This window comes from Capra hircus, chromosome 7 (assembly GCF_001704415.2).
Source record: "Capra hircus breed San Clemente chromosome 7, ASM170441v1, whole genome shotgun sequence".
In the NCBI taxonomy this organism is placed as follows: domain Eukaryota; kingdom Metazoa; phylum Chordata; class Mammalia; order Artiodactyla; family Bovidae; genus Capra; species Capra hircus.
In genome coordinates this window covers 94925367-94939918 of record NC_030814.1, presented here as the reverse complement: position 1 = coordinate 94939918, position 14552 = coordinate 94925367, and the positions used below count along the sequence as shown (strand labels likewise).

General features: G+C 52.5%; 1 protein-coding gene across 3 annotated transcripts in view; it reads right to left on the bottom strand.

Moving 5' to 3' along the window:
- The window catches only part of ATG4D (autophagy related 4D cysteine peptidase), a 33110-nt gene that overhangs the window by 669 nt on the left and 17889 nt on the right, over window positions 1-14552 (bottom strand). The window contains exons 1-10 of one of the 3 annotated variants that reach the window (XM_018051057.1): window positions 7396-8001; window positions 6531-6614; window positions 6275-6448; window positions 5622-5638; window positions 5365-5528; window positions 5225-5289; window positions 2351-2481; window positions 970-1048; window positions 810-886; window positions 610-729 (exon numbers count right to left, since the gene is read on the bottom strand). In XM_018051057.1, the coding sequence (XP_017906546.1) occupies window positions 610-729; window positions 810-886; window positions 970-1048; window positions 2351-2481; window positions 5225-5289; window positions 5365-5528; window positions 5622-5638; window positions 6275-6448; window positions 6531-6614; window positions 7396-7627 (1143 nt within the window). In that variant the 5' untranslated portion in view covers window positions 7628-8001. Of the gene's footprint in view, window positions 1-609; window positions 730-809; window positions 887-969; window positions 1049-2350; window positions 2482-5224; window positions 5290-5364; window positions 5639-6274; window positions 6449-6530; window positions 6615-7395; window positions 8002-14552 lie in introns of those variants that run through there. The other 2 variants (XM_018051056.1, XM_018051058.1) reach the window with 2 other exon arrangements.

The window sequence follows — 14552 nt, the reverse complement described above, 5'->3', positions numbered from 1 at the left end:
TTGGCTCAGTAATGAGTATATGACCTTGTACCACCAATGAACCACAGCCCTGGGATTTTCCTTCTCTGCTAAGAATATGGGGCTCTTTCCACTGAACTAGATAGTGGGGGTGGGGTGGGGGGCAGCTCCCCGGTGGCTCAGCAATAAAGAATCCCAGGTTCCCTGGGTTGGGAAGATCCTGGAAAAGGAAATTGCAATCCTCTCCAGTATTCTTGCCTGGGAAATCCCATACACAGAGGAGCCTGGCGGGCTACAGTCCATGGGGTTGCAAAAAGTCAGACATGACTGGTGTGCACAACAAGAGAAGTTGGTCGTCATTCTTGCCACAGTAAGGGTAAATCCCTGATAGAACAGAACCAAAGGACAAGGCAGGTCCTACCACTTCAGCCTCTGGGGACCAGCTGTTCCCTTAAATTTTTCATTTCATGAAGGTTTTTGCTCTAATCAGCAGGGTTTTCTAATCAGACAACCCAAGCTGAAAAACCCTGTAGGGCTCCTGCAGGATAATAATCCTGACAACATGGCCAGGTCTGCTGGCCTCATGGCCTCTGTTCCTCTCCTGCTGTAGACCTCCCCTTGACCCCCCACCTCCCAGTGCACCCAGCTCACCCTGGTCAGCTCTGAGCAGAGCGTCTCAAACTCCTTTCTGTCTCCAGCATAGAAGCCCACGGTACAGCTCGGGTCCATCTTGGCAAAGGCCATCTTGCGGGGTGAGGTGCAGTGGAAGGACTGGGGTGGATAGATGAGGGGGCTCAGCGGGTTCCCTGCACACACCTCCAACCCCACCCTGGGGATCCCAGCTCGCTCACCTCCAGGGGGAAGTCGGCCTGGCTGACATCCACGGTGGGCTGGCAGTAGTGTGGGTCCAGGTAGAGCAGGAAGTCATCTGTAGGGAGGACGTGTGAGGGGGGGAGTGGCGGCGGAAAGGGGGGTAGAGGGATGCGATGGAGCAGCATGGTGTGGGCCTACCCTGGTAGCCGATGAAGTACAGCGAGTGGCGGGGCTTGCCCCCCATAATGCCCAGGCACAGCTCTGAACGAAGGAGCTCCTGCGGGAAGGAAAGGGGATGGAGTGAGGGCCCAGGGCAGGTGCTGTCAGGCACCCAAATGCCTCGCAAAACCCCAGGGCTTCTTCCCTGGTGGCTCAGTGGTAAAGAGCCCGCCTGCCAGTGCAGGAGACATGGGTTGGATCCCTGCTGGGGGAAGACCCCGCCCCGCTCCATGCCACGGAGCAACTAAGCCCACACGCCACAGCTACTGAGCCTGTGCTCTAGAGCCCGGGAGCTGCAACTGCTGAAGCCCGTGCCCTAGAGCCTGTGCTCCCCAACGAGAAGCCATTGCAATAACAAACCTGCACCCCCAACAAAGAAGAGCCCTGGCTCGCCGCAACTAGAGAAAAACCTGTTCAGCAACAAAGACCCAGCACAGCCAAAAATAGATAAATAAAATCATTAAAAAAAAAAGACAAAGGCCCAATGTGTGCAAACCCAAGCCAGGGCCCTGGGGGGTGGCAGTGACCAAGACAGACAAAACCATGTCCCCATGGAGCTTATGTTCTAGTGCGGGAGAATGAAGAACAAGAGGAGTAAGTTCTGTCATGTGTCAGAAGGTGGTAGCTCTCTGGAGAAGAATAAGAGGAGGGAAGAAGGCCTGGCAGTGTTAAGCAGGGGGAGTCAGGAAAGACCTCACTGAGAGATGATCTTTCAGTAAACAGTTAAGGGAATTCAGAAATCGTTTTGGGAAAGAGCACTCTAAGTGATGGGAATGGCAAGTGCAAAGGCCCTGAGGCAGGTGTTTTCTGAGAACAGAAAAGCGGCCCATGTGGCTGCAGCAGAGTCAAGTGAGGTGCAGCGTGTGGGCAGATGGCAGAGGGCCTTGTGGGCTGTGGGGAGATTGCTGGCCTTTGTTCTGAGTGTAAACACACCAGGGTCTTTGCAGCCTTGCTGTTCCTTTCGCCTGCACTACCGCACCCCTGGCTTCTCATTTGCTTCTGGCCAGAGAGGGGCTTTCCGAGGCCGGGCAGCCACCCCCACCTGCCCTTCACCACGTTAGTTTTGGTTCCGCTAGAGTACGAGCTGCAATGCCACAGCTCTTGACGTGGTTCCACACCTACTGCTGTCACTCCCCAACTAGAATGTCAGTTCCCAGAGGGCATGAAGTGTTGCCTGTTCACCTCTGAGTCCTCAGCAGCTGAGAGGGTTTTTGGCACATAATAGGTGCCTCATAAGTACTGGATAATCCAATGAAGAGACAAAAGGAAGCATAAACCCCTAACCCAAGCTGAAAATGTCTGCAAGGCTCCAGTGAGGGGGGCGGTGCGGGGAGGCACGGGGGAGCCTGGCAGAACCTACCTTCACGCAGGGCACATACACGGGGTTGAGAGTTTCTCCACCAAGCCGCACTGGTACCAGGATGACCACGGACTTCCATTCGGCCGTGGGGTCTGACCGAGCCACCAGGCGTGCCACGTCCGCCTTGTATACTGCAAGAACAGGGCAGCAGGTCACATTCTCACCCGCCTTTCAAGTCTCATTGTATGACCCTCCATCCTTGGGGCCCAACCTCGCCTGAGCAACCACCCTGGATGACACTCCTGTTGCTGGCAGAAAAGCTTTCCAGTATTCCCCATCCTCTGCCCCAAACTCCCTCAGACAATCCCAGGCACGCCAGGCAGGTATGGACACCTCCATTTCACAGAGAGGGCAACTGAGGTCCTGAGATTATGACAAAGAGTGTAAAGCCAGCAGGGAGGTGAAGAGCTTTCCCCACAGCCCAGAGTGCCTACCCAAGCCCGGGCCTGACTAGTCTTCCCCTCCTCGGCACCTGGGTTTGCCGAGATGGAAATGGGAGCACCAAGCAGTTTGTCAGTCAGTTGGATATCCCTGTATGTCCCTCCTCAAGTTCCATCCACTGGTCTCTGCTTTCCTGTCGTCTCCCTCGTGCCTATGTAACCCCCTCCTGACTTCCAGAAAAGTACATTTAATCTTTCCTGGAGACAAGAGCTGCAATGGTCTGAATGCTTCAGTCGTGTCCAACTCTGTGAGAACCCATGGACTGCAGCCCACTAGGCTTCTCTGTCCACGGATTCTCCAGGCAAGAATACTGGAGTGGGTTGCCATGCCCTCCTCCAGGGGATCTTCCTGACGCAGGGATGGAACCTGAGTCTCTGGAACATCTCCTGCATTGGCAGGCAGGTTCTTTACCACTAGAGCCGCCTGGGAAGCACCCCCCCTCACAGCCCCCGTCCCTCATTTCATATGTTGAAATTCTAACCCCCTAGAAGTGATGGAATGAGGAAGTGGGAGGTGATGAGATCATGAGTGACATCACTGCCCCGGTAAAAGGGACCCCAGAGAGCATGCCTGCCCATTTTGCTGCCTGAAGATACAGAGAAACAAACCAGGAAGTAGGCCCCCAACAGACATCCAAACAGCCAGTGCCTTGATCCTGGACTTCCCAGCCTTTATTATAAAAAATAAACACCTTGTTTATAAGCCACCCAGCCTGTGGGTGCTTGTTTTGTTTTGTTGGCTATGCTGTGTAGCTTGTGGGATCAGAGTTCCCTAACCGGGGATCAAAACCAGGTCCCAGCAGTTAACGCACCTAACCACTGGACCACCAGGGAATTCCCTGGCCTACAGTATTTTCGTTATACCAGCCCTAGCAGACTAAGAGGCTCTCTGTGAAAATTTACACCTTGCCCCAAACATCTATATTCTTTCATTAAAATGTATAGGATCTGTAGATTCCTTGATATCAATCCACAAAAGCTCCCTTTCTAAACTGATTGGGAGGGCATAATAACAATGAGGGGGGTTTCCCTGATAGCTCAGTTGGTAAAGAATCCACCTGCAATGCAGGAGAACCCAGTTCGATTCCTGAGTTGGGAAGATCCGCTGGAGATGGGATAGGCTACCCACTCCAGTATTCTTAGGCTTCCCTTGTGGCTCAGCTGGTAAAGAATCTGCCTGCAATGCAGGAGACCTGGATTCAATCCCTGGGTTGGGAAGATCCCCTGGAGAAGGGAAATGGTGCCCACGCCAGTATTCTGGCGTAGAGAATTCCATGGACTGTGTAGTCCATGGGGTCACAAAGAGTCAGACACAACTGAGCGACTTTCACTCACTCAATAACAGTGAGAGCTAATATTCAGTGAATACTTACTATATGAGAATCTCTGTTCTAAAAGTTACTTTTTCTTAATTTAAAATTTTTATTCATTTTTGGCTGTGCTGGGTCTTCACTGCTGCTCTGGCTTTTCTCTACCTGCAGAGAGCCGGGGCTACTCTCTAGCTATGTGCACCGGTTTCTCATTGCCAGTGGCTTCTCCTGTCATGGAGCACGGGCTCTACAGTGAGGGCTTCAGCAGCTGTGACCCTTAGGCTCAATAGTTACGGTTCTTGAGCACCGGTCAGTAGTTGTGGCGCATGGGCTTAGCTGCTCTGTGGCATGTGGGATCTTCCTGGATCAGGGATCAAACCCATCTCTCCTGCATTGGCAGGTGGGTTCCTTAGCACACTGAGCCACCAGGGAAGCCCCTAAGAGTTATGTTTATCACTGACTCACTTAATCCTCATGAAAACCCTGTGAGGCAGAGGAAACCTGACTTTTGTATGCGTTAGCACTGTTCACAAAGTAAAAGTGAGTGGGGGACTTCCCTGGCCTTCCTGTGGTTAAGAATCTGCCTGCCAATGCAGAGAACACGGGTCTGATCCCTGGCCTAGGCAGATTCCACATGCCAAGGGGTAACTAAGCCCATGCGCCACAACTATGCAATCTTGAGTGCCTGGAGCCTGTGCTCTGCAACAAGAGAAGCCACAGCGATGGGAAGCCCATGCACCACAACTAGAGAGTAAAAGAGAGTAGCCCCTGCTCACCACAGCTAGAGAAAAGCCCACCCCCAGCAACGATGACCCAGTGCAGCCAAAAATAAATAGTCGTTAGTTCTTTTTAAAAAAAGAGTGAGTTGGACCTGAGAGGGGAATTCCTCTGTCCTTTATTCTATTACTCAGAGAAGCTCTTGAAGTCTCCTCTCCTGATTCCAGAGAGAATGAAGGGATCCTGAGCAGCGACCCCGCTGCCCAGTGTGGGCCTCCAGTCCTTTCCAAGGGTCCCTCTGCTGCAGACCTTGTTTCAGCCTCTGAGGAAAGTGGGTCCTAAGAGGCGGCTGAGGCAGTGACTGGCTCAGGGTGAGAACCCCGTGACCTCGGCCCCCAGTCCCTTACCTGTGCAGTCCTGAGAGACGTACACCACCAGGCGGGTGACCTCTGAGCAGTTCTCCACCGCTTTCCTGGGGATAGGAGGAAAGGCCTGAGTTCCCCGGGGGGCACCCAGGGGCTCCCGCGCCCCCTGCCGCAGCCCTCACCTGAGTATGTGTGCCACCAGTGACGGCCCATACCAGTCGCCTGCCTTCTTGCCCGAGCCCTGCCCCAGCTCCACCAGCCGGTGTAGGCCGAAGGGGGCCCGGGGGTGATCAGCGAACCAGGACACAATCTGCCGGTGCCGGCGCTCCTGCTCCAGCTCAGGGGCCTGGGCCCAGCGTGGAGGCAGCCGCCGGGCGGGCCCCCGGCACCGGCTGGGAGAGCCCAACCCCGGCGGCTCGGCTGGGCCCAGGCCTGCGCCCTGGGACCACGTCCAGTCTGGTAGGGATGCAGCAAATAGTCAAACGGCGATGGGGTGGGGGTGGGGCAGTTCCCAGGATTCACACACAACACTAATGCTCCATTAGAAACCTCATGTTTAACTACACTGTTCACATTCCTTAAACTTACTATTATTTTTTACATTTTGGCTGCACTGATGCCATGTGGGAGCTTAGTTCCCTGACCAGGGATTGAACCTAGCCCCCTGCAATGGAAGCACAGAGTCTTAACCGCTGGGCCACCAGGAGTGAGTGAAAGTCGCTCAGTCATCTCTAGCTGTTTGCAACCACATGGACTGGGGCCTGCCGGGCTCCTCTGTCCACAGAATTCTCCAGGCAAGAATACACGGAGTGCATAGCCATGCCCTTCTCCAGGGGATCTTCCCAATCCAGGATCGAAACCACATCTCCCACATTGCAGGTGGATTCTTTACCGTCGTCGTCGTCGTCTAAGCCACCAGAGAAGCCCCCTTAAACTTATTTTACAAACAATTCTCACTCCACCCCCAAACTTTAACTTTACACACAATTCTAACAGGACTTGAAATTCTTGGTTTACAAACCATTGTAACACTGCTGATCTGGGGTTGGCGCTATACTCCTACTGTGCCCTTCCCCCTCCACCACCGCTCACCTCTGGGCAGGAGATGAAGCAGAAGGCCCTGAGCCAGCATCATCTGGCCACTTCGTAACATGCACCCCCAGCCACAGTCTGAGGTCAGGGTGCCTCCTGCGAGGGGTGGGAAGTCCCGGCGGTATGTGAGCCATAGACGGGATACAAAGTCCCGCTGGAAACGCTGGATGTCACCTGCAAGAGCAGGCTTGTTAGCTACCACCAGAAACTCCCCTTTGGGGCTTCCTCCAACCCTAGTCAGGGGCCACCAGCTCACCCTCGCCCTCAAAGCGGTAGCGGCGGCCACAGAGATGGACACTGGAGATCTTGCTAAAGCTGGTCCGGCTTTTGACTGCCCAGCCTGGGGAGACATAGGGCAGCCCCCAGCAAGATGAAGCACTTGCTTGGCAGACACGCACCCTAACAGGACAGCAACAGCGCTTACGTGCCCCCATGTGTGAGATGGGGACTCTCGTAGTTCTTATGTCAGGGTAGGCTCTTGGGGAATCTGCTACATTCCTCTCAGATGGAGGCGGGGCCCCTAGTAACAGCCACATGTGTTCCCTATGCATGCTCAGTCATGTACACTATACCACCCCCGTGGACTGTAACCCGCCAGGCTCCTCTGTCCATGGGATTCTCCAGGCAAGAACATGGAAGCGGATTGCCTGTTTCCTCCTCCGGGGGATCCTCCCCACCGAGGAAGGGAACCAATGTCCCTTGAGTCTCCTGCACTGGCAGGCAGATTCTTTACCAACTTCGGCACCTGGGAAGCCACATGCATGTCTGCCATTAATTTCAGGATGAATCAAAGCAGGTCTCATTATTGTACCCATTTTACAGAGGAGGAAAATGGAGGCACAGGGAAACAAAAAAACCCGTTTCCTAGGTCACACTGAGGTGTCGGCTGAGACTTGAAAACACATTCCCCTTTGGACCTGCCAGCCAGCGGCCCGCCCTGGACTGGGCAGGGCGGGAGACGACCCACAGGTGACTCACAGGAGGGGAACAAATGGTGGAATATTTGGCAACGGCAGGGTCCTGGCTCTCCTTGACTCCCACCGACCTCCGAGCCCTGCCCGCCTGAACTTCAGCTCGCTCCCACGTCAGAATCGAAGCCCCGGGCCCCGCCCCCTCCTCACCGTACTTGACGTTGTTCCAAGCGGTCAGGAACTTCGCCTTAAACTTGTCCACTTCGTCCGGCTCTCCGGGGCCGGTCCCGGGCGATGCAAGAGCGGGGCCGCTAGCTCCGGAGGGCCCCAGGCCGTTGGGGTCCGGGGTTCGGGGTCCCCGCGGCCTGCGGCCCTCCGGGCGGCGCGCGTCCTCCGGACTCCCGCTCCGGTACTGAGCGGCGGCCGGCGACACGGAGTTCATGGGCGCGCCGGGAGGGCGGACCGAGGGCCCCGGGGGCCGCGTGCGAGCGCCCCAGAGGCCAGGACGCGGCCGGGACGCGGACGCCCAGGAAAGTGCTAGCGGGGCCCCGGCGCGGCGACCAGGCCCCCGGGCCCGGTGCGGGACGCTATCGCCGCCGCCGCCGCCGCCATTTTAGCGGCCCTGGCCCCGGGAGGGAGGCGGGCGTGACACGGCGCGCCCCGCCCTGGCCCGGCCCCCAGCCTGGGTCCCCGGCCCCGGTCCCGGGTGGCGGCGCTGAGGCCTCCTGACGCGGAGCCTCCCGGCAGCGCCACGCGGCCCTCACCGCCGCCCGCCTTATCGCAGCGCCCAGGCGCGACCGAGCCCCTGCAGGTACTTATCGGAGGCCCCAGAGCCGGGATGCCCCGCCCCGGTACCGCCCCGCCCCCGGTTTCGACCCCGCCCCTGCCCGGCCCCGGCCCCGCCCCCTCCAGGTGCTGAGGGACTGACTAGCCCCCGCCCGCGAGGCGGGGCCCCTTATGCCGTTTGCACCTGCCTGCGTCCCCCGAGGGATCAGAGCGCCCCTCCGAGAGCTGCGCACCCAGGACCCGCCTTCCCCGGGAGCCCAGTCTGTGCGTGACACCCTCTCACCCCAAATCCCCCTTCAAGGCACATCTCTCTGTGCTTCAGTTTCCCCAGGAGCAAAAAGGGGCTCGAAAATACAACACAAATGAATCTTCCTAATTTTACTGAGGGAAAGACGCCAGACCAAAAATTTAGAAAGTATGTACTCTATGGTTGTATTTAAACTCTAGAAAATGCAACCTCATCTATAGTGGTTGCCTGGGGGTTGGGTGCGGAGACGTTGAAGGGAGGGATTAATAAAAAGAACTAGGATTTGTTTAGTATTAATATCTTGATTATGGTGATTGCTTCCAGCTCAACGGATTGTGCACGTTAAAAGTGTATGGTTTGTTGTATGTCACTTATACTCAATAAAACTGCAATAAATGTTTTCAATGCGTCTAACTCAGAGGAACGTTTGGAAGACAGCTGAGTTCATCTCTCTAAAGCGCTTAGCATGGCATTTGAGGCACAGTTAGGGCTCAGCGAAAGCCAATCGTGACCTCACAGGCAGAGTGAGTGTAGTGACCCTGGAAACCGCAGAGAGGGTGGCCTCTAGTGGCTAGCTCAAGGGCTGTGTCCCCAGCCGGCTGAAGGAAGTTGGATGAAGGATCTGGACAAGGGTGTGTGATGTGAAGACCTGCCTCCTTTCTCAAATTCAATAGGTACCATCCCACCTCAGGACCTTTGCACCTGCTGTTGCCTCTGCCTAGACCTCTCTTCCCTGAGGTATCTGCATGGCTCTCTCCCAGCCTCCTTTAGGATTTTATTCATATGTCATACCTGCAGTGTGACCATCTTCAAAATTCCACCCCATCCCTACCCTTGGGACCCTTCTCCCTTCCCTGCTACATATGTTTTTTTTTCCAGAGCAGTTATCATAGCCTGATTGCCTGAGTAAACTGGGGCTGCTATAATAAATAGGGCAGACTGAGCGGATTATGTAACAGACATTTCTTTCTTTTTAAAAAAATTTTTAGACATTATTTATTAATGGTTGCACTGGGTCTCCATTGCTGCTTCTCAGTGCCGTAGCTTCTCTTGTTACAGAGCACAGACTCTAGGCCTGAGGGCTTAATGGGCTTCAGTAGTTGCAGCATGCAGGCTCTCAGTAGTTGTGGCCCACGGGCTTAGTTGCTCCACGGCATGCGGGCTCTCCCTGGACCTGGGATCGAACTCCTGTCACCTGCATTGGCAGGCAGATTCTTATCCACTGGACCACCAGGGAATTCCCAGACATTTATTTCACATACTTCTGGATAGTGGAAGTCCAAGATCAGGGTGCCAGCGCTGCAGGGGTCTTGGTGAAGTCCCTGTTCCTGGTTATGTCCTCACATGGCCTATCCTTAGTGCATTGCACACAGAAAGAAATACCTGTTTCTCTTCCTCTTCATAAGGTCATTAATCTAATTATGGGGGCTGTACCCTCAAATCCTCATCTAACCACAATCAATTCCCAAAGGCCCCACCTCCTAATAACTTCACATAAGGAAGCTGGATTTCAAAATATGAATTTGGGAGAGGGGACACAAACTTTCAGACCAAAGCACTGATCTTCTATTTATATATAATTCTTATTATGTTATATCCACTGTCCCCACCACACCACAAGGGCAGACATCTCTGTCCATCTTGGTCACTGCTGACTCCTCAACACTCAACATGGGCCTGGCATACATAGGTGCTCAAGCAACTTGTGGAATGCAAGGAGAGTTTATAGCCTCTCGGGGGCAGACTGCCTGGGGTGGCCACAGGTGACCCCCTTCTGTTTGATTTCCTGCCTGGACCCCTTCCCACCATTGCCACCACTGTTGATGGAAACTGCCCACCTTGGCCAAGCAGGATGATAACCACTTGCATGCGTGGTCTCATAACAGGAGATTCCAATAACGAATACAGCGCTGCCGCCAAAACTAACCAGGAGAATTCTGGAGGAGCCAAAAGGAGGGAGGAGATGCCAGTCCATCATATGTCCTACCAACCTCCAAGGATCCTTTGCACTGAAGTCCCTCTTGGCTGAGAGATTCAAACCACCAGGAAGGACCCTGAGTCAGACCAAATACGGGTCAAGCAAGATGACTGGCCTGGAGAAGGAAATGGCAACCCACTCCAGTGTTCTTGCCTGGAGAATCCCAGGGACACAGTCTATGGGGTCACACAGAGTCAGACATGACTGAAGCGACTTAGCAGCAGCAGCAGCAGCAGGACGTCTGGCCAGAGACAACTCGGAAACTAACCCCATCACCATAAAACGTGAGACTTGGAGCCACGTGCTAGAGCACTTCTCCTGGGTTCCCTTACCTGCTGCTCTCTGCCTGCGTGCGCCTTGCCAATAGAGTCTTCTGCTCTGTCAGCACGCATGTCTCCTCAGACAATTCATTTCCAAGTGTTAGACAAGAGCCCATTCTTGGGCCCCAGAAGGAGTCCCCATTCCCGCAACAGTTCCTGCCTGGAGGAGGGCAGTGATTTACTGTGACCCTCAATTCCTTCCCGTTACCCCCATTCATGCAAGTATAGCCACAACCTCAGCTCTCCACCTGGTGTCTGTCCCCACCTAGCATCCAGTTGCCACTTGTATCCCCCCTTGGAGGTCCTCCAGGCTCCCCAGGTTTGATGCACCCTTAATTGATCCTGTCTTTCACCACCACTGGCTTTTCCTCCCATGCCCTTGGCTCCCCCATACCCAGGCTTCATTGTCTCCCTTCCTGGGGTCGGGCAGTCCACCTACTAATCTGTCCATAATTGTCCTCGTGTCCCCAAAGAGGCATAGGCTGCAACCAGGTGTCTTAAACAGATGACCTTGCTTCTCTATACCTCAGTTTCTTCATCTGCCAAATGGGATAGCAATTGTTCCTACTTCCTAGGGCTTCGGAGAAGAATGAAATGAACATGCAAAATGCTTACAACACAGCAACTGCCACTTTACTGTGAACTGTTACTGCTATTGTCATTCTTACGCCCGCCATTGCCCTCTGAGGGCTGGCCTCCACCATCGCTGTGCATACTTCTCAGCCTCCTGAATGCCATCGTTGACCCTTCGAATCCACACAACAGTTGGAAGAAACTATTTTTAAATATTTCTTTATTTATTTGGCTGCCCTGGGCCTCAGCTGTGGCATGCAGGATTTTTGATCTTTGTTATATCATGTGGGAGTTTTAGTCGTGGCAAGCAGGTTTGTTTCGTTTATTATTACTGATAGTTGTGGCATGTGAGGTCTTTAGCTGTGGCATATGGAATCCAGCTCCCTGATCAGGTATCAGACCCTGGGTCCCCTGCATAGGGAGCTCAGAGTCTTTGCCAATGGACTACCAGGGAAGTCCTAGGAACATGCCTATATATCAAATTATTTTCCGGAACAATTTCCACCACACACACAAAAATCTAGAGCAGCATTGTTCAACAGAAACATGAAGTACATTTTTCAATATTCTAGTAGCCATGTAAAAAAATATATGGATAATTGGATTAAAAAGCAGGCATGTGGGACTTCCCTGGTGGTCTAGTGGTTAAGAATCTGCCTGGCCATTCAGGGGACACAGGTTTGATCCTGGTTGAGGAATTAAGTGGAGAAAGAAATGGCAACCTACTCCGGTATTCTTGCCTGGAGAGTCCCATGGACAGAGGAGCCCGGCAGGCTACAGTCCATAGGGTTGCAAAGAGTCTGGCAGGACTGAAGTGACACAGCAAGCATGCATGCATGAGGAACTAAGATCCCACAGGCTGGGGCAACTGAGCCCGAGTGCCACAGCGAAAGATACAGTGTGAAGGAATGAAGATCCCGCAACTAAGACCCGCTGCTGCTGACAAGTGCTCCGTCATGTCCAATTCTGGAGACCCCATGGACTGTAGCCCACCAGGCTCCTCTGTCCATGGGATTTCCCCAGCAAGAATACTGGAGTGGGTTGCCATTTCGTTCTCCAGGAAGACCCGCTACTGCTAAATTTAAAAAAAAAAAATTTAAGTGGGCTTTAAGCAGACAGGGTAGAGATCCCTGGAGGAAAAGAACCAAATACACCTTTTTGACATAAAAAAAGTGAAACTGAAAGTCATTCAGCCATGTCCTACTCTTTGCGACCCCAGAGACTGTAGCTCACCAGGCTCCTCTGTCCATGGGATTTCCCAATGTAGGACACTGGAATGGGTAGCCATTCCCTTCTCCAGGGGATCTTCCCAACCTAGAATTGGACCCAGGTCTCCCGCATTACAGGCAGATTCTTTACTGTCTGACCCACCAGGGAAGCCCTTTGACATAGAGAAGCCTTTTTTTTTTTTTTATCCTAAGGCATTTTGTGATCTAAGCCTGGCTACAAGCTTGCCCTTGATCAAGTCTCAGTAATCAATGATCATAAGGGACGGAAAGATAGAGAAACATACAACTGTTACTAGGCAAGAGAAGTAACAACAGTGAAGGTAATAAATTATTATAAAGACTTCCAGTTCTGTTTCAGTGGTAAGGATTAGCCTGAAGCACTTGAAGCATTTTGTAAAATTCAAACCTCCCTCAAGCACTCAACCACCAGATTAACTAGACCCTAAAATCGAATTGCCAACATCCACTGGATCATCGAAAAAGCAAGAGAGTTCCAGAAAAACATCTATTTCTGCTTTATTGACTACGCCAAAGCCTTTGACTGTGTGGATCACAATAAACTGTGGAAAATTCTGAAAGAGATGGGAATACCAGACCACCTGACCTGCCTCTTGAGAAACCTGTATGCAGGTTAGGAAGCAACAGTTAGAATTGGATATGGAACAATAGACTGGTTCCAAATAGGAAAAGGAGTACATCAAGGCTGTATATTGTCACCCTGCTTATTTAACTTATATGCAGAGTACATCATGAGAAACGCTGGGCTGGAAGAAGCACAAGCTGGAATCAAGATTGCCGGGAGAAATATCAATAACCTCAGATATGCAGATGACACCACCCTTATGGCAGAAAGTGAAGAGGAACTAAAAAGCCTCTTGATGAAAGTGAAAGAGGAGAGTGAAAAAGTTGGCTTAAAGCTCAACATTCAGAAAACGAAGATCATGGCATCTGGTCCCATCACTTCATAGCAAATAGATGGAGAAACAGTGGCAACAGTGGCTGACTTTACTTTTTAGGGCTCCAAAATCACTGCAGATGGTGATTTTCATGGCTGCACCATGAAATTAAAAGACGCTTATTCCTTGGAAGGAAAGTTATAACCAACCTGCTGCTGCTAAGTCATTTCAGTCGTGTCCGACTCTGTGCGACCCATAGACGGCAGCCCACCAGGCTCCCCTGTCCCTGGGATTCTCCAGGCAAGAATGCTGGAGTGGGTTGCCATTTCCTTCTCCAATGCATGAAAGTGAAAAGTGAAAGTGAAGTCACTCAGTCGTGTCTGACTCGTAGGGACCCCATGGACTGCAGCCCACCAGGCTCCTCCGTCCATGGGATTTTCCAGGCAAGAGTACTGGAGTGGGGTGCCATTGCCTTCTCCTAGACAGCATATTAAAAAGCAGAGACATTACTTTGTCAACAAAGATCTGTCTAGTCAAGGCTATGGTTTTTCCAGTAGTCATGTATGGATGTGAGAGTTGGACTATAAAGAAAGCTGAGTGCCAAAGAATTGATGCTTTTGAACTGTGGTGTTGGAGAAGACTCTTGAGAGTCCCTTGGACTGCATGAAGATCCAACCAGTCCATCCTAAAGGACATCAGTCCTGGATGTTCATTGGAAGGACTGATGTTGCAACTCCAGTACTTTGGCCACCTGATGCAAAGAGCTGACTTATTTGAAAAGACCCTGATGTTGGGAAAGATTGAGGGCAGGAGGAGAAGGGGACAACAGAGGATGAGATGGTTGGATGGCATCACCAACTCAATGGACACAAGTTTGGGTAAACTCCGGGAGTTGGTGGTGGACAGGGAGGCCTGGCATGCTGCGGTCCATGGGGTCGCAAAGAGTCGGACACAACTGAGAGACCGAACTGAACTGAAGGAATAATGATGTTGACCTTTTCTAATCCTCCTGATTTCAATTAACTAAAGCTTGGACTAGGGCTTCCCTGATAGTTCAGTTGGTAAAGAACCCATCTGCAATGCAGGAGACTCCAGTTTGACTGCTGGGTCGGGAAGATCTGCTGGAGAAGGGATAGGCTACCCACTTCAGTATTCTGGCCTGGAGAATTCCATGGACTATATAGTCCATGGGGTCTCAAAGAATCAGACACGACTGAGTGACTTTCACTTTCAAAGCCTGGACTCTGTTAACCTTTGTCCAAATTCTATGCTGAATTCTCCTTTGCTCAAGCCCCTTCATACATATGCACATAATCTTAGCATAAAAGGTCTCCAATT